The 26,848-nt window shown below is 42.6% G+C and overlaps 2 protein-coding genes across 4 annotated transcripts in view; one reads left to right on the top strand and one right to left on the bottom strand.

Annotated features, from left to right (window-relative positions):
• Positions 1–276: 276 nt before the first annotated feature.
• Positions 277–17,165, bottom strand: MFSD9 (major facilitator superfamily domain containing 9). Of its 3 annotated transcripts, XM_043603052.1 has the most exons (7): positions 16,924–17,032; positions 14,232–14,362; positions 12,026–12,113; positions 10,762–10,805; positions 10,314–10,443; positions 7,555–7,764; positions 277–4,098 (listed from the first exon to the last, which is right to left on the bottom strand). In XM_043603052.1, exons 3-7 carry the CDS (start codon positions 12,093–12,095, stop codon positions 3,308–3,310), a joined length of 1,245 nt encoding a protein of 414 aa, XP_043458987.1. In that variant the 5' UTR covers positions 12,096–12,113; positions 14,232–14,362; positions 16,924–17,032; the 3' UTR covers positions 277–3,307. The 3 variants fall into 3 exon arrangements, with proteins under 3 accessions (XP_043458987.1, XP_043458985.1, XP_043458986.1); XM_043603050.1 differs by lacking the exon at positions 14,232–14,362 and having other exon boundaries at positions 16,924–17,165; XM_043603051.1 differs by lacking the exons at positions 10,314–10,443; positions 10,762–10,805; positions 14,232–14,362 and having other exon boundaries at positions 16,924–17,164.
• The window catches only part of TMEM182 (transmembrane protein 182), a 76,482-nt gene continuing 66,799 nt past the window's right edge, over positions 17,166–26,848 (top strand). Inside the window, exons 1-2 of the mRNA XM_043603053.1 lie at positions 17,166–17,324; positions 22,125–22,331. The gene's annotated coding sequence lies outside the window, so the exon portion shown is untranslated. The remainder of the gene's footprint in view (positions 17,325–22,124; positions 22,332–26,848) is intronic.

The raw sequence follows: 26,848 nt of genomic DNA, 5'->3' as shown, positions 1-26,848 counted from the left end.
CTGTGGAGAAGGCCAAGTATTCAGAACCCAAAACCCTGAGGCTGAGTCACAGAACTTATAAGTTGTGGCTGGCATAATGGTGAAAGGGTGCCATTTCCTTTATAAACTTCTCAGGCAAGTTCCATGCCCCTAAAATAAGATTCCATATAATATTAAGTTGAATCATGTGAAACTGCGGTTATTTTTGACTTAGAAAAATGGCAATTTCATGTGGCTCAACCTACATACTTCGGAAATTTTACACAAGTTACTCAAGAGCTTAAAAACAAAACAACGCAAACTTTAACACAAACTTTAATTGAGCAGATTTAATTTCCCTGAGATCATATTCCATAAGTCATACAAATACTGTCCATTAGACCAGTGGTTTTAAAAATTTACTATACATACAAAGCAGCTGGGTATCTTGTGAGAGTGGTTCCCAGCAGCTCTGTCGTGGGGCACGAGTTTACACATCTAACAAACTCCAGGGGATGTGGACGTTGCTGGTTCCTGGAACATACTTTTGAAGAGCAATACATTGGACCACGTAAGAGGAACTCCAGGCATATATCAGTGGTACTGTGGGTTTGGTCCAGACCATCGCAATACAGTGGATATTGCAATAAATCGAGTAAAATGCATTTTTTTGGTTTCTTATGTATAAAACTTATGTTTATACTATAGTGTAGTCTATTAACTTTACAGTAGCATTATGTCTAAAAAAACAATGTCCATACCTTAGTGAAGAATACTTTCTTGCTAAAAAATGCCAACCACCCTCTGAGCTTTCCGTGAGTGGTAATCTTTTTGCTGGTTGGAGGATCTTTTCTCAATGTTGATCAGGGTGGTGGTTGCTGAAGGCTGGGGTGGCTGTGGCAATTTCTTAACGTAAGACAGCAAGGAAGTTTGCCACATCGATTGATTCTTCCTTTGCCTTGAACACTTAATGGGCCACGGTAGGGTTGTTAACTGGACCGATTTCAGTACTGTTGGGTCTCAAGAAATAGGGAGGCCCGAGGAGAGGGCGAGAGACAGGCGACCAGCCAATTGGTAAAGCAGTTGGAACACGTAACAAGTATTGATTAAATTCACCATCTTATATGGGTGTGGTTCATGGCACCCCAAAACAGTTATGAGAGGAAAACCTAAGATCACTGATCACATATCACCAGACCAAATACAGTGAAAAAACTGGAAATATTGTGAGCATGACCAAAACGTGACACAGAGACACAAAGCGAGCAAATGCTACTGGAAAAAATGGCGCAAACAGACTTGCTTGATGCAGGGTTGCCACAAGCCTTCGGTTTGTAAAAAACACAGTATCTGTGATGCACAATAAAATGAGGTGTAATAAGACAAAGTATGCCTGTATAATATTTCTCTAAAAAAACATAAGTGTGGAGAATAACGAAAATGTTTCTCTACTCTTCGGTACTAAGATCAACCCTGGTTTTCGGGATTTCCAGAGATCTGGTTAATTGTAAAGCCTTAATAAATTTGTAGGCTTTATTTAACTTCAAAATTAAAGTCCTATGATTTCAAACATTTAATAGTGACTATATTAAAGAGTGCCTAAGAAACTTGTCTATTTCTGAGTGCTCTGAAAGGATAATCTTCGGAGAAATTCTACTTCATTGCATAAACCCATGATTACTTCTTGTCTTTTGAGTCTAACCTCTATGATGATTTGGTGTGCTCCTTAAGGGCCAACACCATTTTACATCATATTTTGGTTTCACCAAAAGCACTTAGCGCTTGTATAAAAGTTCACAATTGTAACACTTCATAAAAAGTTAATATTTTCTTTGCAGCCAGATAGGAGAAAGGACAATCTTCAAACATCCAATTAATTCTTTCTCATAAAGGTATGAGTTTACCCCACACACAACTTCTAAAAATAGAGAAACATTTTTTTTTTCTGCTTTACATACTACTATTAACGTTACAACTGATTAGTGTATTAAAGTATCATTTACAATTGTACATGTGTTAGGCTGAGAACAGGAATAAGTTCCTAGTGGACCACTTAAAAAGAATGAAGGGAATATGAACTGTGGTAGCTTGGGTGAGGAAAATAGAAGGGGCTCCAAAGTAATTTTTATTAATGGCTGACATCATCCAAATAGCAAGAGCCTCGCAGATGCTCTTGTGAGTTTGTGCCAACCTTCCCTTCACTCTGGGCCTCTTGGCTGGACCCTGGGGACCTACTTTTGGAATGGCAGTTTGGGCCTAGGACAAGGCACACCAAAACATTTCCCTGTAGATCAGCACAGCTCTTTCATTCCCAGTTGTGATACGAAAAAGAGATAAAGGAAATGACTTTTAACATAAGATGCTGTAGAACTAAGATCCCTCTGATGAGGCATGACACCTGACTCTTACACTGCATGAGGTGTCATCTTAAAGGCATTCCTGTGCTTTGGCTTCTCCACTGGGCTCTACCACCATCCAACTGATGCACCTGCTGGACCACTGGCTTCTGGGAGCAGTTCATGGCCAATAATCTAGGGAGAACTGGCCAGACTAACAACAACCAGCTCTGTGCAGAGCGTGGGGCTTCAGAGGCAGTGGACACAGGGGACGGGGCCCAGGAACCTGTTTCTCCTATTATGGAGCATGACTGCCAAGAGCTCGGGGAAATGTCACACACTGTGATCATTTAATTTTAATAGTTCGAACTGGGTTAGCTATTCATAAACACAACCAAGTTTCTGGCTTTTGACTTGACTCAAAACCAGTATGGTCTCTGAATGATCCTTTTTCTGCCTCCACGAGAAAGTGCAAGTGGTGCTGATAAAATACAGGTTTCTGGGCCTTCCTGAGGCCCCCCGAATCAGTCTCTGGGGCCAGCTATCTGGTTTTCCCAGTTTCCCAGGGGGAACTAGAACTCATAACCTTGTTATGACTTGAGAAAGTGACAGGCGAGTTTCAGTAAAGCAGCTTCTTCCATCTCTAGGATTCTCATAGCAGAAAGGTCCCCTCTTAGTTTACGCATTTTCAAATGACACCTGTGTCCCAGTGGATCACTTTATTAACGTGATACCCTAAGTTTTACTTAGCAGGGGAGCATATCACCTTCTGTTAACCTACCACCATCCCCCTCTCCCAAAGCTGGTAGTGCTTTCCCTGGAAAATTTTAACCCCGCTGGTTGGGTGCGAAGAGGAGACTTTTACAGAACGTTTAATACCTTCCCCTTTGACAAAGATGACTTGTGATCATCCAGCAGGATGGACCTGGACGTCTATCGACACGGCACACCCGCTGGGGAACCATCCCTCCTTCACAGCCTCGGAGTTGGTTTCTTGCCCGTCCACTTCCATTCTACTCGCTTTTTAATTTGTCTCTGCCCCCACGCCCATAGCGGGGTCTGTTCAGTGACATTATGAAAATCGCCACGAGGGCCAGGACAGCCCCCAGGCTGGGGGGCCCGCATGGGCTGACCTCCTGCGCGACCCCCGAAAGGAGGGGGGCGACGATCCGGCCCACGGCCGTGACCGACTGCCCCACACCGATGACGGTGCCGCTGGCCTGCGCCCCTCCCGCAGCCAGCTGTAGGTCGGTGATGCAGGTCCTGCCCACGGCGGTGGAGACGGCCAGCAGTGAGGCGCAGAGCACGGCCACCGCCACCGTGTGGGTGGCGGCGTGCAGCAGCAGCAGCACGCAGGTGAGCGCGCTCGAGTGCAGCAGGACCGCGTGGCCGTCGTGCCGGTAGAGCCGCAGGATGGGCCCCAGCGCCAGGCCGGCCAGGGCGCCCAGGGCGCTGCTGTAGCTGATGAGGTAGCCGGCCGCCCGCGGCCGCACCCCGAAGCGCTCCTGCAGGCCCACCACGAAGTTACTGTAGTAGAGCATGGCCGCCACGGCCATCATCAAGCGCACCATAAAGATGTCCCACATTTCGGAAAATATCAGGCTCTTCATGTCCCGCAGGGTGGAAGCGACCTCCACCCAGGGCGGCCTGGCAGGCTTCCCACTGGCCCTGCTCTGGCAGGGGGCGGCCGCTTCCTGCACTTCTCGGTCTGTCTTCCCCCAAAGTGCGGGGTTCTTACCCACTGGCAGGCCTTTCTCTGTACTGGTGAGCTCCGCGTCCCGCCATGGAAACAGCCAAACCAGCCCTGTTAAGAAGGCATAGGATCGGTCACAGCAGGCTGCACGCCCTGAATCCCACAGCGCCCACAGGGGGGTGAGCAATTGTAAGGGACTGCTACTCTGTATTTCTGTATTAGTATGTTTACCCATCTGTATTTTTGAATCCAGTTTTTAACTATTCCCACAGCTCCTTCTACCCCATTTTGATCGCAGAATTCTGCGATTCGCCTAAAAAAACCAAAAACTATACCTACAAAATGTTCACTTTTTTCCCATCTCAAGAGCTGGTTTCCTATATCATGCAATATCTAAGTTCTCATGCTGTATGTTTAAATTCTTCCCATCATTACCTTCTAATTCTCCACCTATCCACTATCTACCTACCCATCCATCCACCCATTCATTCACCACCTGTATTTCATCCGTTCGAATACTGAATATTTATGCCTCCTAAATGCTAAATTCTGTACTGGATAGTAGGAATATATTAAGCAACAAGACCAGGCCTATACAATCCCTGCCCTCAAGGAATTTAAGTCTAAAAGGGGGTTTGGACAAGCAAAGCAACTGGATTACAGGGTAAGTGCTAAGTTAGGGGAAGCACAGGATGCTATGAACAGACACAGCCGGGGAGGGACAGCTTGACGCCCAGGACCCATCAGAAAGCACCTGCTTGGATCTGCCCCTAGTCAAGGCCATCATGTGCTTTCGTGAGTCACACCTCAAAATCTCTGGGGGTGCCATTCTCACGGACCGTGATGCATGATCTGACACAGCAACTCCATTCCTATTTGGATAATCCCACCTCCACCCTTGTGACTGGCACATTCCCGCCATGATTGTTTTATTTATCCCATGCCATCCAAGTAGAATGACCTATTGGTATGGCCAATCCATGCCCCCAAATGTCTTAAAACTGAATTCCAGCTTGCCATTCTACGATATCTTTTCCAAACTCATGCTGTTGGGTTCTCACTCCTTCCACACTTAAATTCAACTTGGACCAGTGACCATTCAGGCCACTTCATGCTGTTTTCAGCAGCTACATCTGTGTGTGTGTGGTTTCTCCAAATATAGTACAGGTGGACTATTAGCCAGGGACTAATTTATGACAGGAAACTAACCACACAAGAATGCAGGCCTAGACTTTCCACCTCTTCTGATCTTTAAAAGGGCCCTCAGACATTTCATAGAATCTTGATAAAAATGAGAAAGGCTTGTCCCTGAGAGGAAGAGTATAATTAAGAGGAAGACTGAGAGGAAGAGTATAATTAAAATAATAGTAAGATGATAATCATGACAGCAACTAACATTTACTGAGGGCTTCCCATACTCGACTCAGAGGGGTGAGCTGCTTGTGTGCAAGGCCTATGGTGTTCGTCCTAACAAGCACAGGAGTGTTGTCACCCTGTTTTACGGATGAGGAACTGAGGCAACCCACCCAAGGCCCACGCTAAAAAGTGGCAAAGCAGGAATCTGAATCTAAGTCTGTTAGACTTCTGTCTGAAAACAGAAATCGTGGAAAAAAGACATAAAAGGCCTTTCTCAGGCAACGGGGCAGATCAGACACAGGATATGAGAAGCTGAAGGGGTAAAGAAGGTTGAGGAAAACAGCTGAAGTTGTTGAGGGGAAAAAAAACAAAAACAAAAACAAACACCGTGCACTGAGTTCAATGCACTGTTAGGCCAAAGCCCCGTGTGAGACACTGTCTGCTCTCCAGCCCCTCACCCCACCTTGCTCTCCTCTGCTATTTCCTGCATCAGCTTGGTCCAGCGACCTCCACATTCCTTAAGAGTGTAAGATAAATCCCTATTACTTTTTTTAGCCATCGTGGTTGAGAACGCTTGCAGGTGAATGTATCCCTGACTGACTCAGACCCATTCACAGGCTTAGGTGAGGGCAAAATATTAAACAGCAGCACTACTGGAGAATCCAAAACAGAACTCCATAATCATGTTCTTCGTTTACACACTGACTTCTGACTTCGAGTGCTATCGCATTCATCACATTCCTTCGTGTGGGAAGGTACCTGGCCACACCAACTGGTCAGGTGCTTAAAGTATTATCTAGATTTACACTAATCCATCAGACCTCGCCCCCTGGTTGAGGTTGCAGGTTAAACTTCTGGCAGGAAATCATAAAGTATTCCTGTGAGGACTGACACTGAACCCACGAACTCTGCTTCCTGAGTGTGAAATCCTAGCTCAACATGGAATTTATCACTCAATGTGGAGCCTTGAATACAAAGACTGAAAATGGTGCAGTAGGTTAGCGTTACATTTAAGAAAAACTGAATAACGTGAATCACTCTTCTTGCTTATAAAGTTGTTCATCTAAGGCTCATCCACGTTCCAGTCTCTGGGCAAAGAGGTTCATCTTTTTTGCTTTAGGTAACTGACCCTGTATCCAGGGGCTCACAGTCCAGTCAGTATTCTTTGATTCATCAAATATTATTGAATTCAGTTTTATGCCTGGCATGTTCTGGGCAGGAGTGACAACAATGAGCAAACCCCTATGCCTGTGGTGTTTACTTTCTAATTGTATGTGTGGGGAGGTGGGGAGGAGAGGGACAGAAAGAATAGAAGCAAGAAAACAAATTTCTAATATAATTTCAGAAGTGCTGTCAAGAAAATGGGAGTTATTTTATGGGCGCCTGGGTGGCGCAGTCGGTTAAGCGTCCGACTTCAGCCAGGTCACGATCTCGCGGTCCGTGAGTTCGAGCCCCGCGTCGGGCTCTGGGCTGATGGCTCAGAGCCTGGAGCCTGTTTCCGATTCTGTGTCTGCCTCTCTCTCTGCCCCTCCCCCGTTCATGCTCTGTCTCTCTCTGTCCCAAAAATAAATAAACGTTGAAAAAAAAAATTTAAAAAAAAAAAAAAAAAAAGAAAATGGGAGTTATTTTAAACAGGATCATCAGGGGAGGCCTTTCCAAGGAAGAAAATATTTGACACCTGAATGATAAGAAGAAAGACCCAGTAAAGATATTTGGGAAGAATGCTGTAGGCGGAGGAAAGAGCAAATTGCAGTGCCCTCCTGTGGGAATGAGCCTGGTGTGTGTGAGGTCGACCAGGAAGCCAGTGTGGCTGACGCATACGAAGCGAGGCAGAGTGAGGGGCAGGGCCAGCTCACCATTATGCTGGCTGTATGAGACACATATGTGCTTTTAGCATGATGGAAAGACATGGCGGGGGGGGTCTGTAGCAGGGGATGAAGTGGTCCAACTTCAAATTATAAATCTACTTATTCTAAGGTGAAAGGTGAAGGGGGTTAAGAATATGCTTAACAGGATGAACACGGAGTCATGTACAGAATGGCTGAATCACTGTATTGTACGCCTGAAACTAATAGAACACTGTATGTTAACTAGAGTGGAACAATAACAAAAATCCGCCTATTTTAAGAACAACAAATTGTAAGGAGATAAAAGTAAATCAGTGTGAATGCATAAACTAAACAGTCTTCTTATGATGAAATGTCAACTTACCAGCATTGAGAATGAAGACAGAAAAACAGATGAAGGCTGTTAGATAAAATCCACCATCTAACTCAGTAAGATATCCACCAACCATGGGGCCCAAGATGAAGCCCACACCAGAGGCTGCATTGAACTGTCCAATTACTAGGGGTCGTTCCTTCTCTGCAACCAGATCAGAGAGCAGAGCTCTTGAAATGGAGAGTGTGTGTTTAAAAATACCTGTAAGGGGACAAGAAACATGCTCTGTGACATTTTTCAGACCAAAAGTATCTTGCATTTCATCTCTATCACTGACAAGAGTTCTAGTCTCCACTCTCTTCGAATGTCTAAGCTCTGCAGTTTGATGCCTCCGTGACTGGACTCCGGGTCGAGCCCCACGGTCCTAGTTGGTCAACTTACCCCTGGTGGTGAAGCCCTGAATCCTCAGCCTCCCCACCTCCCATCCTGACATCCCAGTATCTCCGGTCCTCTCTGTTAGCCAAGTGCAATTCATGGTGGCTTCTCTACAGAGATGTATCATTCTTTATTCATTCACTCTGTGAATAAACATTCACTGCATACCTACTATACGTGCAGCATTAACTTTGACCCTTGACACAAATGTATCTATCTTTACAGAGCCTCTGTGTGTGTGTGTGTGTGTGTGTGTGTGTGTGTGTGTATAAAGGTGATAATTGCTACAGAGAGAAACAGAACAGGCAAGAAGGATAGGGAGTAAAAATATAAAAATATGATGACACGGTCATCTAAACAATACCAACTGATTTTCTATTAGCGAGAGGGTTATGAATTGGTTGACTAAACAAACTGAAAGCTGTGACATGGCTTAATAAGAGATTCAATTATATGTTACAACTTCATATTTCTCCTACTTCTGCTGATGTATTTGACTTGTCTGTGCCCATACTCCCATACGCTGAACAGACTGTGCATTCTGGTAACACAGCTTGCCCACGATGTCGATTGATGCATAGCAGGCACTCGATCAAGGCTCCTGCAGGGTCTGCCTGAATTTTCTCGCAACTGTGATGTAACACAACAGTTTCCAGCGATCTTCTTGAAAGAAGTTTAACTCCGCACATCACTCTGTCAGCACACTGATGCTGGGTTCTATACCCAGCTGTGTCTAAACATCAGAGAGGGTGTTTGCCTGATAACCAGCCTCTCTGGGAAGCAAACTTCTAAATCCCTTTGGTAATTAGGTAGAGAGACTCTCTCTAGACCTATTTCCTTGAATGTGAGAAAGGACAGGGCTGGAAGATGATTCCTAAGAGGCTTGATAGATTATGTTCCTGTGATTATAGTACTGTGTTTATTTTGAAATGATACCGATGTTGGGTTCACCTCACATACCTAAGGAAGGAGGAATGTGGTGAGAGTATGCGGTGAGAAACCCAGATGAGCTTTCTGGTACATTTCAGAGGCTGGGCTAGGGGACAGAGGGAGGAGGGGAAAACCAAAGGTCTGCTTCTGGTACTTTAACCTCCCTCAGGTTCACCTTCAGGATACAAGGACCTGAATCTACACAGGACATTGCGAGGCACAACCCCGGCAAGGCTTCCCAGGGCTCCCTCACATCCCCGGGCCACCAAGCACTGTAGAGGTCCCCATAGCAAGAAAGAATTTTTATGTATAGCTCTCCTGTTGGCAAAGAGTATGACGTTCACCTAACAGAACTATCATTACTCAAACCAGGCTCACGTCATATTAAATAAAAACATTTTAATGACTGTTCACATTCAAAGCAAAGACCTTCATAAACTTTTTTTTTTTTGGGGGGGGGGGGTCAATAGAAAGGCGCAGCATGAATCCTGGAGGGTAAACTCAAAAGACTTGAAGAGTAAGAACGTATGTGATGGAAATGGGGTGAAAATCCCAAATAAGGTGATCATTAACTGCATGTCAAAAGGACTTATTTTATGCTCTGTTCCTTTGGGGTGTTAGTTAAAAACAAGCAGCTTCACTGAATACGGGCAGAGGTCCAGTGCTGCAAACTCGTCCACAGGGCAGCAGTCTGTCAGTGCTCTATTGAGTAAGGGGAGAAAGAAACACTGAAACTCCAGGGCTCTCACAACTGAGAAAGGCAAAGAGAGAATAAAAAGCTTCCACAGGAACTGCCTACGCACCACACTATGACGGCATTCACAAGTGGTGTCTCAAAGAAAGGACAAAATGTTTCAATGAATGGACAAAATAAAAGCTATTTCGAAAATGCCAGAAACATTCAACGTTAGTTTGGAAACAGAAACCAACCCATGAGCCATGAGCCACTACATTGTCATCCTAGTCTCTCCCTCAAGCAGCAGCCAGACTCACAGAAGGCTGTGGGAAAGCCATAGCCGTAAATCTCCACTTGAAGTCAGGAAGCCCAATTTCAAAACCATCAGCTCGCCAAGAGAAAGAACAGTAACCACAGTGCTGGCCAAAGACGTTGAACGAATTCTTACTGATTGAATGTACAGAGATCAGATCGATGGGAAGGAGACAGGTCTGTGCAGCCGTGTGATGATTCACACCGACAGACGGCAAGGGCTTCAGACTGTCACGTGCAAGCTTTGGAGCTCGGCACAAGTTAGCAGAGCCTGGCTGATACGAAGTGCTCCGCCACCAGCAGCGGCTGGTGTTGCACTCATTCTTGCTGTTGTCATTATTTTCTTTTTTACATAAGCTCTCATCAAGAAGGCAATTACCAGAAGGGAAGTCTCTTTCTACAGATACATGTAACTGACTTATTTTGAGTGAACACACACACAAAGGCAAGGACTCACCCACAGGGACTCTAGCAAGGACAAACAGGAACACATTGGTGGATGCTCCAAGAATCAGATAACCCAGGGCACTGAACAGAATGCACACCAGCAAGGAAGACCGTCTTCCAACCACATCACTCCAGCAGCCCTGAGGAAAGCAAGGAACACAGCAGGTCCACCACGACTATGGAAATGCCCCCAAAATGTTTTTAAATATTTTTAAAAGTTTATTTATTTTTGAGAGAGAAAGAGAGAGATCATGATGGGGGAGGGGCAGAGAGCGAGGAGACACAGAATCCGAAGCAGGCTCCAGGCTCCAAGCGTCAGCACAGAGCCCGAACTCACGAATGGTGAGATCATGACCTGAGTTGAAGTCAGACGCTTACCGACTGAGCCACCCAGGCAGGTGCCCTGAAATAACCCCAAAATGTGACCCAGATATGTTGCCAGATGGGAGATAACTTACCACCAATGTGCTAGAAAAGAGCTGCAAAATGCCATAGGAGGAGCCTACAAAAGACATCAGTAAATAAATAAAATCAGAGGGACCCATCACAAAAAATGTATTAATATGGTAACAATTACAAAGAAATTAACAGAAAAACACTGGGGGTGGAGGGAGGACCATTTTTAAAAGGAAATTACCCTTTTTTTTTTTTTCAGTTGGAAGAGTAAAGCAATACAATTTTTAATAAAAGACCTTCAAAAATAAAACTAAAGGAAGCAAAAGAGAGACTAAAGGTAAGGGCCACCCGCAGGGACTCTGAGAGAGAGGCCTTCTCCCACTTTGTGAGGATGTGCACCCCCAGCTGAGAAGACTGAACAGAGAGTGCTTGGGGGGAGTAGAAATCTGAAATCAGCAAGAATTCTACTGAGTCTTAATCTGCTGTATTATCTCCTATGCCTCCAACATTCCAGTTTTATAAAGAACTGACAATGTTTTACAGAGCGCTTTTACCCCCATTATGTCAAATAACACGTCCCTTCTGCTCTACATAAATACCTTCGTGCCGCTGTGTGGTCCAGTATGATTCCACCTTCCAAGGAAGTACAAATCAGGGCAAGGAGGACTTGCCAAACATTTTGTACAAAGCTGTCCCCAAACATTTGCTTATCTAGCCTGTGAATTACCAAGGGCTCTCAGTCTTAACAATTTCTTGTACATTAGCACAATCCCAAGCCCTATTTCCTGTCTCTTGGGTGAGTCAGTGACTTGCAGATGTGCAGTTTTTATGCTGCACAGGTAGAGGGACCCTAACAACCCCCTAAGATATGCCGGTGGTGGTGCAGGAAGCTTGCAACCAATTTGTCAGGGCTCACCCCAAATCCCTTTGCCGCATGGCTTGATTTCTGTAGGTTGTGTTTCTCTGGTTCCTCGCATTAGGTTACAGGTTCCTGCAGGCAGGAGTCTATACCTATCCTTTAACATACACAGCCAGCTCCTTGGAGAGGCTCAGGAAGTACCTGTAATGTCACTCGTGGTAAGGGTAAGGGGATAATGCTAAACCTCGAAACCTTTCTGAACACAGGTAATCTAGGAAAAGACGAACTGCATTTGCTCCAGGGCAACATTTTTAAGTATTCTGAAAATTCCTTTTATCCCCTTTTCAATTTACCTTTGGATAATATTCAGCTGAATATTCAGCTAGAAGACTGATTTATTTTGGGGGGTCTTAGTCTAGAGGATTGAAAATGCAGCACTCTGAAAATGTGCAATATTAACCACTCACCTACTATTCCAGCAACTGTTGGACTTGCTCCAAGAGACTTGACATGAAGGCTCAATAAAGGCACGACCATGCTTACACCAAACAAATCCTAAACAATAAAACACTAATTAACTCCGATTGAAACTGCAGCTTAGGTGTTCTCGAAGTAGTAATCCTAATAACAAACTGATTAAAAAAAATAAAAACAGGGGTGTCTGGGTGGCGCAGTCGGTTGAGTGTCAGACTTCAGCTCAGGTCATGATCTCGCGGTTCACGGGTTCGAGCCCCGCGTCAGGCTCTGTGCTGACGGCTCAGAGCCTGGAGCCTGCTTTGGATTCTGTGTCTCCCTCTCTCTCTGCCCCTCTGTTGCTCATGCTCTGTCTCTCAAAAATGAATAAACGTTAAAAAAATTAAAAAAGAAATAAAAACAATACCTAAAATTTTCAGCAAACAAGAAATCATAATTGTATCTGTAGCATGCTATACTCATCAGGTTAAAGTTATCAAAGAATCAAAATACAATGATAATGTTATAAGAATTGCTACGTGTAAATGCCTGATCCCCATAACCTAGAATCATTCAACCTCAGCTTCTCTGTAATTGATCCTTAATACTCAGGGAGGCTATGAGACAGAAGTTAAATAAAAAAAAATGTTTGTGTGTAATGAAGTGGGAAAGGAAGTAGGGATAATGCATATTCCTTGGCAAAGCATCCCTTGCTTAATAATATGAATTTCCTCCCAGAATTAGGGAAGGCGACTAATCATGGTTTACAGCCTCACAAGGTAGTATCTGAAAAGAAAGTCTCAGCAAAGCAGGAAGGAGAAAGACGGCTGGAGTAGCGGGGAAAGCCAATGTTTCGCAGCCGGGTCAATGAAAGTGCATGGGATTTGGGGTCAGACAGTTTTCAGTTCCAGCTCCAACACTTCCTAAGCATGTGTGCTTGGAAAGTTATTGAATGTCACCAAGCATCAGTGCTGTCATCTGTAAAAAATGGGGATAATTTAATACCTGTCCGGTAGAAATATGATGTACATTTAAAGACATAATGGATGAGAAAGGTCTAACATGCAATAGAAGTTCACACATTTTTTCTCTTCTCCGGGACTGGGGATAAGTACTGATCCTTCCTGCTAGGTATTCTGAGTGAACAGGTAGATTGTTAATTTTTCCTTTAAGTTTTGTTCTCATTCCTACTTCACTTGGTTACTTTCTACAACTGGCTTAGAAGGAGGAAAGTACATTGGGCATACACACAGTTTTCTTTATATTCAACCCGAATTCCTTTTGTTATAATCCTGGTTAAATACAAAGAAAGAAATGCATGAAAAATATTTTTTTTCTTTGAGCCACAATGAATCTTTTGCCTGCCTCTTCTCCTGGTGGCTATACCTTCACCTAATTTTAGAAACATGAATCTCTAAATGCACTTTTCAGTGGCCGTTTTTCATGGTGACATCTTTAGGTGGCCATATAGTTACTATCCAGTGTTCCTAAATAGCCCATAAATTTATACAAGAACTACGGTTTATTATTTTGATATTAAGATTACTTAAAATTTCTTTTGGGTCTGAATCAATGTCTTGTGGGGTTTTCTGTCAGCTTTGTGTCATCAGCCTACTGATGTATCATATCATTTAAAAGACACAAAATACATCAGTTACCTACTGAATTTTCTGATCTGTCAGAAAAGGAAACTCAATTGTCCAACAAGATTTTATTTTCCAAAAACTTCCCAGTGCCCCTTGTCATTTAACTTTCAAAGCGTTATTCTAAATAAAGGATTGAAGAGAAATAACTAAGTAGGTTGAGATTTATGGAAGGTAATAAGAAAATATAGGCTCATGTGAGCCTGAAAAATATTGTTTCCAAGGAGGCTGGTGTTAGCTCTTTTGGGAAGTTGTGCTGTAAAACTGTCTTCCCTTGTACTATAAAAGGCAATCTCTCTCTTCCCGTGAATCCACACGCTCTTCAAAACCACCCACATTGCATGCGCTTTGAATGTTGCAACTGGTCACGTGCCTGTAACCATTTATAAGGAAATTAGGTGAGTGGGGATCGCTTACACCTTTCATGGGAACAGCTACATCTCTGTCAAAACCGGTGAATATGCTGTCCAGGATCTTTTTCAGGGTAGGAACCCTGAAAGTATTTTGTGATGAGTAAATTGCTAATAAGAGAATAAGAGACCTGACTACAGCTGATTAAATAAAATATGAACCTCACCGTGTATCTGGAGGAGAGGGACTGAAATCACAGATGTTAGCACCATCTTAGAATGGTAACCGAAAAGGGTCCAAAGGGCCTTCTTGGTCTTCCTTCTTAAACAGGTTGAAACCCGGAAGCCCAGATGAGAACTAAAAACAGAACACTTTGGCAAATGACTTCTTTAATCTTGTTCCCTTCCTCTCTTATTCATCCAAAACCATTTTCTCGAAAGTCTTAGGGCTCTTTACATCTCTAAATATATTAAAAGTAATAACTAAGTTATGTATAATATTCCTTAGATGTTACCTAACAAAGAACCATTAGATCCTTCACGGATACCCAAAGCTGCACATATTTTAATTGCTTACATTTTCCATTAAAAAAAAAAATCCCTATTCTCTTTTAACTTTTGGGAAATCTTACATTCTCCCCTGAACATATTAGAGACCTGATGATTCTCTTGAACAAATTATTAAAATTTTACATCAGTCTTGCTAAATGAGACTTGCTGTGTGCACAGCGCATACACAACGTATGAGAAGCTCTGAATATTCAAATCTGTGTTGGGACGCTGACCGTGATGAATGATCTGTGAATTTATTTAAAAAACTCAAACAATTTTGAATTTTAGGTCATGCTGGTTTCTCTGAACTCCAATCCAGACTTTCCAGGGGAGGGCCCAAATCCTCTTCCTCTGGCAGAACCAGACGGCAGTACCATATGAGAGAGGGAAGCAGTAGCTTACAGTACCCAGCTCCTACCAGAGGGTGGATGGCAGCCAACTCCCTTTCGAAATCTCCAGAACCACTCACACTCAATAGTTTTGAATTCTGGGTGACTAGAATGGAAAGCGGAAGAGGTATTTACACCCTGAAACTGAACTAAGATTAAGGAATGCCAAGCTGAGGCATTCTGGAACTGGAGGCACGGAGCCTGGGGCGGGGTAGGGTGGGCAAGGTGAACTGTAGGCAGAGTTTCTGTGTGAAGTGCTGCCCTCCTGAGTGCTTCATGGCTCTGTGTTTACAGTGACTTGGTGAAAATGCTTTCATCATTGTCTTAACTATTAATTCAACATTAAAACTTTACAGGCTGATGAACACCTTGCAGTGAGGAGGGGGCAGGGAGACTGCCTTCCTGCTCCTCTCCTAGCTGAGCATGGCTCAGCATCCAGACTCTATCATACTGGGGAGCAGTGGTCTTAACCTGCATCTGGGCAGAAAACGATAATTCCTCTTTGCCAAGACCTAGTGACACTGGGGACTGTTGACGGCCGAGGCAGTCTTCTCCCAGGGATGTTTAACCTGACTAGTTCCTTTTGTCATCAAGATACAGACTCAGCAAAGAGGAAATCCTACTGGACCTTTGTCCCCTAACATGGATCGGCTCACAACCAGAGCAAATGCACCAGGTCTAGACTTGGAAAGAGAGGAGTAAAGAGTTGGATCAAAGAGGAGTAAAGAGTTGGAGCAAAGAGGAAATCCTACTGGACCTTTGTCCCCTAACATGGATCGGCTCACAACCAGAGCAAATGCACCAGGTCTAGACTTGGAAAGAGAGGAGTAAAGAGTTGGATCTCGGGTTCCTGGAGATAATGGCCCATGAACTACCAACACAAGCTTACTAGTAAGACAGTTAAATTCTTCCCAGCAGGGACTATGTGTTACAATGATTGGAGCTCTAAAGCATCTACCACATAGCAGCTTTTCTGAAATTCTATCAATAATACATGGATGGATGTATGGATGACTTCCTCCATCCTACACTCATCTTTCTAAGCTTTCCATTCTACATTGGAAATCATAACAACTGCCCTTTATTTAACCAGGACACACACACAAATCATGAAAAAAACAAATCTGCGTTGTCCAATCTTTGTTGAAGGGCAGATGTGTATAATTCACTGTGGTTTGCATTTTTTTTGGTTGGTAATACAGGTGTGCTGTTTCGAAGGGACACATGCACCCCTATGCTTATAGCAGCCCTATCGACAATAGCCAAATATGGAAAGAGCCCAAATGTCCATCAAAGGATGAATGGATAAAGAAGATGTGTGTATATATATATATAGTGTATATATATATGTGTATATATATATATATATACACACACACACACACACACACACACACAATGGAGTATTACTCGGCAATCAAAAAGACTGTGGTTTGCATTTTTAAACACTCAAGTCTACCAGGAATCCTAGTGTAAATGTGCCTAATTCTCTCCAAGTGGGGTCATCAACAGAGACTTCCCCCACCTGGCCTGACATAAAGGCCTGTGTATTCCTAGCACATTTACAGACACCAGATCAACTGGACTTCCTCAAGCTTGCCCACCAGCCCTTACTGTCCACCCTGCATGCGCAGTACCTACCACAGCATCTAACACCTGGGGTCACCTTTGAGCCCGGCTGGATCACAGATCACACTTGAGGCTGGTGCTGGGGGCCTTTCAGAGGGCAAGAGGGGCACAGGAGCTGCGAACTGGGCCCTCTAGAAAGCGCTTAGGGGCAATAAAGCAATATGGCCTGGCAGAGCGAAGGGGTTTAGGAGCAAGAGGAGGCTTGAAAAGTAAGGAAGCACCACCAGGCGGATCGCAGGTTCCCAGCCCTGGCTGAACCTTACCACCGCTCGAGCTTCAAGAAAAAAACCACCCCTAATTGGGTTCCAGGTCCAGGACGCAGCCCTTCGACCTCAGCCCCGGAACTCACCAAGAAGCCCACCAGGTAAAGGCAGAGCAGGAAGCGGCGGGCTCTGAGGGCACCGGCGCCAGGAGCCCGCGCCTCAGCCCCGGCACCCGGCTCCTGCCTTGGCTTCCGGGTAGCCGAGGCCAGCCCCCCGGCCGAGGCCAGACCGCGGCGACCCCCAGGTTCCATACGAACGCTGGCTGGGGGTCGCGGCCACCGCAGCCGCTGCCGGGAACCGCCCCCGCACGCCAGCCCCGCCCCGAGCGGAAGCGAACGGCGTGCGCCTGCGCAGAGGGTAGCTCCACGAGGCTGCGGGGCGGTGGTCCCCGAGAGGCGGGCCCCGTGCGCAGGCGCAGTTTGGGCCCGGGACGCGGAGCTGACGGCGCGCGCCCGTGGAGCGTGAGAGACGAGCCAGCTTTGTTGTGGTAATGATGATGCTTTATGTTTCCATGGACGGGAGGGTTCAGTAAAGAGCTTCACCAAAGAGTATGCCGCCCTCCGGCCCCCCCCCCCCCCGCCCCGGGTGGCGGCTGCCCAGCCTGGGAGACTCAAGACTTAGGCTCTAGTGGGCTCTGAGTGACGTGGAGTAGGTTCCTCTGGCCCCTCCAAACTTCGGCTTGCCCGTTGGAAAAGCAGCGGAAATAATGTAGACTAATCTCAGAGAGCTGTGAGGATCCTGCAAATGCTTCCTGAGCCCGAGGGGGGGGGGGGGGTTACAGTTGCCTGGAATAATTAATAATAAGCATGTAATAAATAAACGTGATAAATCAGAAACATACAATAAACAAGAGAAGAACACGATAAATAAAATAATACGGTGACAAGTGGTAGAAGAAAGGCCCTGTTTCCAGATGAAAACTAAGGCCGGGAGTGAGCTGCTCTTTTGGAAGCTTGGGAGAGGTGGCATGTGGACTGAGAAAGTTGAGGAGATATATATATATATATATATATATATATATATATATATATATATATATATATATGGCGGAAACTTTCTGAACAAACTGAGTAATCAGGGAGGTAAGCAGGAGGCAGGATCGATCATTCAGGACCTAAAAGGCCCTGGCAGAGCTTTAAGGTTTTATTTTGAGTGCAATGAAAGGAATTAAGCAGTGCATGACGCCAAATAGTGTGTATATCGATCACTTGGCACAGGGACTGACATATGGTAAGTACTTAATATTAATTATGGTTATTAGCCCCTCTTATTAGAAACTTATTTCAGTTCCTACTCCTCTCTCGGTCTGAGATTTTGATGAAAAATCTTAATTTAGTTGTGCAGGTTGCTAAATGGCTACATCTGTTGGATTTGATCTTGCAAAGTTTGTCGTGTGAAAGGGCACCGTTTAGGAAAGAATGAGATACTGAAATTTAGAGTGGAGATATGTGGTTGGAACCAGATGAATCTGACAAGCTTGAGCCCCCCACCCAAGTCACTCTGAGCCTTCTTTGCCTCTAGAAGTAATTTGCCTTCTTGTATACAAGGAAACTAGCCTTCCTGTGCTTCCTGAAGTTTGCGTGGTTAACCCATCTGGGGTAGGTGCTTTGAAGAGGAATACTCCTGTTTCTCAAGACCCATCGAAACCACTCACTTTTCACTAGATAGATAATGAGGGTAAAATCTCAGCATACTCCAGGGGGCAGGTAGACACTGTGACCTCAGAGAAAATTGCTTACACACCAAAAGAATTGAAAGACTGCTAATATATAATCAGCATACCTTGGAAATGTATAGGGTAGAAAATTTTAAGTGTGTCAGATTAAGGAGGGAAAACTGTAACACTAGATTAGGCAGAATTCACCAATAGGAATGCACTTACTAGGTTCCAGATGGAATGTGTTTGCTTGGAGAGCCAGAGGTAGCTTTCATAGTTTAACTGGTTGGTTGACTGAAACATGGACTCAGAGGTTTCTTGGCATAATTTGATTATCTTGGGATGTCAGAGGTTTCCTGGCATAATATGAAGAAGGGAGTCCAAAGCTTGAGAAAATAAGAGTGTTACAGTGGATTTATGATGTATGACCTGCATGCCTAACCCCCAAATACATCCCATAAGAATGCCTGGAAGGCACTACCTTAATTAGGCATTGAGGACTATGTTAGTGGGAGAAGCACTTACATTCTTTCTTTTTTTCTTTTTCTTTTTTTTTTTTTTTTAAGTTTATTTATTTTGAGAAAGAGACAAAGCATGACTCCGGGAGAGGCAGAGAGAATGAAGAGAGAGAGAATCCCAAGCAAGCTCTGCGTTGTCAGCATGGAGCCTGACGTGGGGCTCGAACCCATGAACCGTGACATCATGACCTGAGCTGGAGTCAGAGGCTTAACTGACTGGGAGCCCCACACTTAATATTCTTGAAGAGGCTTGTGATTGCTCTCTTTTGTAGGCTGGGTGTAGCTATGGGTGATACTGCTTTTGAGGTGATATCCCTAGTTTAAACGGAGGTAATAAGATCCCAGATTATTAGAGGCCAGATGGCACCACTTTGACATCAAAGACAAGGTGGGCACATTTACTGTAAGAGGTAACATGTACCAGTGATCAGAATGCCTTGGCCTTCAGGAATCTTTTACTATGGCTAGTTGACTGTAATATCCCTAGGAATGAAATAACCTACTAGAGTATTGCTTATGTTATATAACAGAAAAAAACTCTAGATTTGGTACCCAAAATCCTAACTTGATTTGCTATAGGAGAATCACAGCCTCTTACCCAATACTAGACACAAATCAATTCACAGAGCCCCTTGACTCAAGGGGAGTCTAGGTAACCTTAGGTGGAATCTTGAAGCATTCACATGAGTATATACCATAAGTCTTCCTCCAAACTTTCCCCTGTGGAGCCTGCAACTGTTATTAGAATGGGAATTATGAAAAAGGAAATACCCAGATCTTTGGAGAATTATTAGACACTGGCTTCAGATTTACACTAATTCATCGGAGCTCAAAATGCCACTGTGCACCATCAGTAAAAATGGAGCTGTACTGGTAATCCTGAGTACTATATACTTGATGCAGTGATTTTCTAGGACAACTCACCAGACTCAGTATATAGTCATACACCTATAGCTGAGATTTATTACAGGAAAATGACACAAAGCAAAATCAGCAAAGTGACTTGCATGGGACAAAGTCTAAAGGAAAATAGTAACGAACCTCCAAGTGTCCCATCCCAGTGGAGTCACACAGGATATAATTAATTTCTCCAGTTATGAGTTATGACACGTATGAAATGTTTACCAGGGGAGATCGTTAGAGACTTAGTGCCCATCTATCACCTAACTACCCTAACTACTGTGCAGAGAAGAGTTAACATAGCAGGCCTGTTATCCTTTGAAAGGTGTGCTTAAAATGTTGTCCCTTGGGACAGCTGCATGCAGAAGAACGAGACAGGATCATTTTCTTACACTACATACAAAAATAAACTCAAAATGGATTAAGGATCTAAATGTGAGACATGAAACCATAAAAACCCTAGAAGAAAGAGTCCATGGCAAAGTAGCAAGAGTTGCAAAGATGGAGGCTATACACAGGCTCAGTAGCATGGTTTTACTCTTCGATGCATCTTCAATGCCTGATATGCCAACAGCAAAGACCAACATTTAATTCCCGCTATGCTACCATTCCCTGGGGGATCAGTCTGCTGTAAGATTGACCGTTATCAGAACTCTCTTATTATGGAAGGTGCAGAGATTGATCCTTAGTGGAATAAACTGATATTCTACGTATGTATTTGCCTTCTCTGTTCATGATGCTTTTGACAACACCACTGTCCATGGCCTCACAGCATATCTTCTCTTCCTTTGTGGTATTTCACATAGTATTGCTCCTGATCAGTGTACTTGTTTCACTACCAAGGAAGTAAAGCAATGGGGTCATCCTTATTGAATTCGCTGATCTTAGCACATATCACATCGCCAAGAAGAGGCTGGCCTAATTGAATAAATAATGTCTTATTGAAGGTTCAATTACAGTGTTAGATACCCTAAAAGAATGGAGTTCTGTCTTAAAGCATATAGTATTTGCTTTGAATTAGAGACCATTATATGGTGCTGTCTCCCCCATATCCAGAAGACATAGTTTAGGAATCAAATTGTGAAAGTGGGAATAACTCCTCTCACTTGCACCTAGTAACTCACTTAGTCCATTAGTGCCATCTCAGCTACTTTGAACCCTGTGTTTTGAGGCCTTTGATCCTAAGAGGGCAATGCTTCCACTATGGGACCTCACAAAGGTTCTGTTGAATTAGAAGATGAGACCACCACCTGGCCACTTTGGCCTTATGCCACTAACCCAAGAAGAAGAAGGGGTTATTCTACTGGCTAGAGTGATGGATCGATTCTGATTACCAAGGAGAAATTGGGTTGTTGTACAATGGCATGAAGAAAGACTGTATGTAGAAAACCACACAACATACAAACAAAAATAGAACTATTACAGAATCAGACCCTTCACTGATGAAGACTTGCATCATTGCATGAGGTGAATAACTGACCAGTTGATGTTTTAGCAGAGGGCAAATGAAATTCAGCTCAGTCCATGGTCTCATGGTTCATAGAATCGAGCCCTGTGTTAGACTTTACGCTGACAGTGTGGAGCCTGCTCGGGATTCTCTCTCTTCTCTCTCTCTCTCTGCCCCTTCCCCACTTGTGCCCTCCCTCTCTCTCAAAATAAATAAACTTTAAAAAAATATTTTCAAAGTTAAAAAAAAAGGTACAGGACACAAAGAAGAAAGCCATAGATATCATATCAACTATGACCTTATGTCCAGTTACAGATGTGAGGACTGTTATGATTATTTGTATATGCTATCCTTCTGTCTTCTTCCAAGGATAATTATATATGTGAGTGATGGAGGTTAACCTTGCAATTTAGTCTTTAGGTAGCATAATATTCAATGTGATTGTGACTAAAATTGGGGAGCAATTAATATAGTCAGTAATAGATACAGTGAATGTTGAGACTGTGTCCTTTTTGTTGGGTGGAAAATTATATGGAAACTGAAATATGAATGGAAGGATGTATTTGGACAAAGGATGGACAAAATTATTGATTGATCTCAGTTCCAAACCCAAATATACATATAATTGTCCTGCTCTGTGATACTAGAGCAGAACCCTGTCAAAATTTCTCCATTACTAGATGGTCTAATGTTAATCTTTTTTAGTAGAAGGTGCTGAGGGACTAATGTGCTTTTCTCTCTTCTTGTTTCTGTGGTATGTGGCAGCCAAAAGAGTATGAAATACTTACTGGTGCTTAGCCCCAGCAAGTTTCAGTGCCACCCAATGCAAGCAGCAAATTCCACTGACATCCCAGCTGGTTTCCAGGTGAACCTCCCAGGTGCCATAGCAAGTAATTTCCTAGCCATTTCCACGGACACACTGGCTGGTGGCTTCCCATTGAGTTTCATCAGTGTCTCAACCAAGGGCAATAGGTAAGTAGAAGATATAAAGACATCCAAATTTGTTATAGAGAGAAATAAAACTGTCTATATTTCATAGACCACCTGGTCATCTATATAGAAAATACTAAGAGGTCTGTAAGAAATCTACTAGAACTAAAAGCTTAATGAGATTACAAAATACAAGGTCAATGTACAAATAAGGAATTTTCTTTATATATCCTAGCAATGAATAATTAGAAACTAGAGTTTAAAAAGAAAATCGTTAGGAAAACATTAAATATGAAATAAGGATAAAGTTGACTAAAAATGTGCAGAGAGAAATCCTCTTTGGACCTGTTGAATTCCTGTGCTTCTTAGTGGGCACATCAAGGTGGTAAACCTCTAACCATTCTTTTCTTTCTTTTCTTTTTTTTTAAATTTTTTTATTTTTAAAAATGCTTTATTTATTTTTAAGAGACAGAGAGAGAGAACGAGCAGGGGAGGGCAGATAGAGAGGGAGACAGAGGATCTGAAGCAGGCTCCATGCTGACAGCAGCAAGCCTGATGTAGGGCTTGAACTCACGAACCACAAGATCATGACCTGAGCCAAGGTCAGACACTCAGCCGACTGGGCCACCTGGGCGCCCCACCATTCCTTCATTTGTGTCATTTTCTCAGAGCTGATTATACAGTTGGTAACCTTGAAAGATGAGGTAATGTCCTTTCACTTATCAAAGGAAAAGCTTACTTTGTCCTTACCAACAAGCTGAGTGTTTCTGAGTTGTGATTAAAAAACACTATCTGTGTGGAATCCATATGGGTCTGCTGCATCACTCTCCTGGAATATGGAAGCAAGAGAAATTGGCATAAACATGCTGGCGTTTTTGCTGTTTGTTGCGTCATGAGTAATAAAGTATTTTGTCTCTTATGCAGGGGTCTCATGTCTTTTGTTGGCATCTGTGAAATGGTAATAGGCTAACTTAATTTTTAAATGGCATAAGATCAAACTTAACACCCAACAAAGACCTATACACTGAGAGATATGAAAATGGACCTAAATAAATGGAGAGATATACCATGAACATGAACTGGAAGACTGAATATTGTTAAGATATTACTCTCATTTGTAGTATACTACATTGAAACACAACTGCTTGTCATTAGAATGGCTACAGATGAAAAGAGTTGGAGGGATATGGAATAATAATTCCAATGGGAATATGAAATGCCACATCCATTTTGGAAAGAGATGGGCAATTTCTTTAAAAAGTTAAACAGTTAAACATACACCTACCATGTATACTTCAATTATACTCGGAGATATTTACACAGTATATATGAGAGCATATATCCAAAATGAGTTTTGTACACAGATGTCCATACAAACTTTATTTGTAGTAGCCACAAACTGGAAACAATCTATCCATCAAAAGGTGAACTTGCTAAACAAATTGTGGTAAATCCATACAGTAGAGTTCTGCTTAGCAATAAGGTACTATGAATTCATACCACAATATGGATGAATCTCAAAATAATTATGCTGACTGAAGAGATAAGATGAAAAGGAATACATGTAGGATTCCATTCATGTAAAGATTTCACAGAACTCTTGTTTCACCTCCAACATGTAAAGAACTTGGAAGTTGACACTTCCATTCTTACCATAAGTAAAAAAATATGGAGAAATTGAAACAAATAACTTTTAATGGAGACATCTGAAAATTGATGTCACAGGGTAAGCCATCACCTGGGAATCTGGAGAGAGCCTAATACAGACACAGTCAGCTTAATACCAGCAGAAGCTGCTGGAACTAGTAACCCGCAGGAACACTTCCATTGTAATTTTGATGAATTATTGGAGGTTGACAGTTGACTGGCATGACAGTTAAATCTTGGGGGCCCAGTCTCAGGGATACCCATACTCTCATGGTATTTACCAACAGAAGCTCCACACCAGATTTTTATGGTGAGGGTTTGAGAAAAGTCCCTGTATGTTTTCAGCAGGGAGAGGAGAAAATTTAAAAATTAACACAGGAAAATTAACCATTTTGAAATACACTGAGGGCATTGTCTATAACAAAGGTTTATTATCTAAGGTAAGCTACCAGAGCCTTATCTGACTTGAAAAAGGACAATTAAACAACTCTAGTACCCTCTAACATTTTATTTCACACAAAAGGAGGGGGGAATAAAAGGGGGCCAACATATGCTTCCAAAAGTCATAATCCAAAGACTCAAACCCACTAAAGCGTTGAGATTTAATCATAAGGTTATAGAATGTTTTCCCTCTCCTACACCTTATGAAAATACCAACAAACCTTCAGTAAGAGTGCATTACAACTGAGAAACATGTAAGACACACCCTATTTAAGGACTTTCTAAGGAAACCCAAATATAGCAGGAAAAACAAAAAAACACGGGAACTGGAGAAAACTGAAGCCTCTGGAACTTACAGCTATAAACACATTAAATACAGCCTAATTCCTAGCAATATTAATATAAAACCTCACTTTAAGAGCCTAATCACTTGAGCTTCTATTCCCCAATACGTACATGCCTGGCTTTTGACAAAAATTTAAAATGCATGCTAAAGGGCAAGAATGAAGAGTCTGAAGAGACAAGCGTCAGAACTAGGCTCACATACGACACAGGCCTTATAATTATCAGAGGACTTAAAGTGACTATGATTAATACATTAAGGGCTCTTATGGAAAGTAGACAACATGCAAGAACAGAGGGACAATGCAAGCAGAGATGAAAACTCTAAAAAGGAATTGAAAGGAAATGATAGAAATCAAGAACATTATAACAGAAATGAAGATTGCCTTTGATGTGCTTATCAGTAGACTGAACTCAGCTCAGGAAAGAATCCTTGAGTTTGAAGATAGGTCAATAAAAAATGCCCAAAGTGAAAAGCAAAGATAAAAAAATAATGAATTTTAAAAATATATCAGAATATTGAAGACCGTTGGGACAATTTCAAAAAGTATGTGATATGCATAATTGGAATACCAGAGGAAGAAGAAAGAGAATTATTATTTGAAGTAACAATGGTCTAGAATTTCCCAAAATGGATGACAGAGACCATACCACAAAAGACTCAGAGAACACAAAGCAGGATAAATACTAAAACCCTACATGAGCTGTATATGAAAAATGCAGAAAACCAAAGAACAACAACGACATTCAAGGGAATCTAATTGACATTTATGAAATACTTCATCTAGCATTGCAGAATACCCATTCATCTCAGGTTTGCATTGACATTCACCAAGAGGCCACATTCTGGGCCTTAATATATACCTTAACAACTTTAGAAAAATAAAAAAAGTATGCACAATGGATTTAAACTAGAAATTGATAACAAAATTACCAGATTTTCAACACCCTTGAAAATAAACAACATACATTTTTTTAAGTTTATTTATTTATTTCGAGGGAGTGGGGGCAGAGAGAGAAGGAGAGAGAGAGAATCCCAAGCAGGCTCCATACTGTCAGCGCAGATCCTGACATGGCTCAGACCCACAAACTGAGATCAGGATCTGAGCCAAAGTTAAGAGACGCTTAACTGAGCCACCCAGGCACCCCTAACAACATACTTTTAAGTAGCACATGGGTCAAAGATGAAGTCTTACAAGATATTAAAAAATATTTTCAACTAAATAAAAATGCAACTTCTCAGAATTGTGAAATAGAACAATTGTGGCACTCAGAGGGAAATTTATAACATTCAATGCATGTATCAGAAGAAAGATCTAAAATCAACAATCTAAGCTTAACATTTTAGGACACTAAAGGAAGAACAATTTTAATTTCTTTCTTTGAAACCAATTTTCTAATCCATATCACATTCTCTTTTCTTGAAGAACTTCCTTTCACATTTCTTATAAATGTAGGTCTGCTGGCACTGAATTCTCTATATTGTATGAAAAGGCTTGATTTTCCTTCCTTTTATTTATTTGTTAAACTTTTTAAAACTTTCCTTCCTTTTACTTATTTTTTAAACTTTTTAAAAAGTTTATTATTTTGAGAGAGAGAGAGGGAAAGAGAGCACTGTCAGTACAAAGCCCAATGTGGGACTTGAATCCACAAACTGCAAGATCATGACCTGAGCTGAAGTTGGATGCTTAACTGACAGCTATCCAGGTGCCCCATTATCACTTTACTGTATTTTAAATGATCCTCTTCTGAATTTATCTCCTACATATTCTCAAGGTGCTTCTTGACATTTGTTACCTTTAGATCAATCATACCCTGAGGAATTTAGCCAAGGAGATTTCTGGTAACTTCTCACATACTTCACCTTTTAGCCAAATGCCCTTTAAGTAGACCTGTTGCCAGTGGATTTCTAACTCTGAACCTATTCAAGGAGTAGAACTTGTTTGTTTGTTTCACCTTTAAAATTTTACTTCATCCCTTAGAATCCTGTTCATAGGTTTTTGAGAAACCCTATTGAATGGATTTCACAGTACATTCCCGTGTTTGTTTGCTAGTTTCTTTCTTTCATGTTTGTTTGTTTGTTTGTTTATGTATTTATTTATTTTGAGAGAGAGCGCACGCAAGCAGGG

Source organism: Prionailurus bengalensis, chromosome A3 (assembly GCF_016509475.1).
Source record: "Prionailurus bengalensis isolate Pbe53 chromosome A3, Fcat_Pben_1.1_paternal_pri, whole genome shotgun sequence".
In the NCBI taxonomy this organism is placed as follows: domain Eukaryota; kingdom Metazoa; phylum Chordata; class Mammalia; order Carnivora; family Felidae; genus Prionailurus; species Prionailurus bengalensis.
The sequence above is the reverse complement of the archived record's forward strand: the minus strand, read 5'-3'. Positions and strand labels throughout refer to the sequence as shown.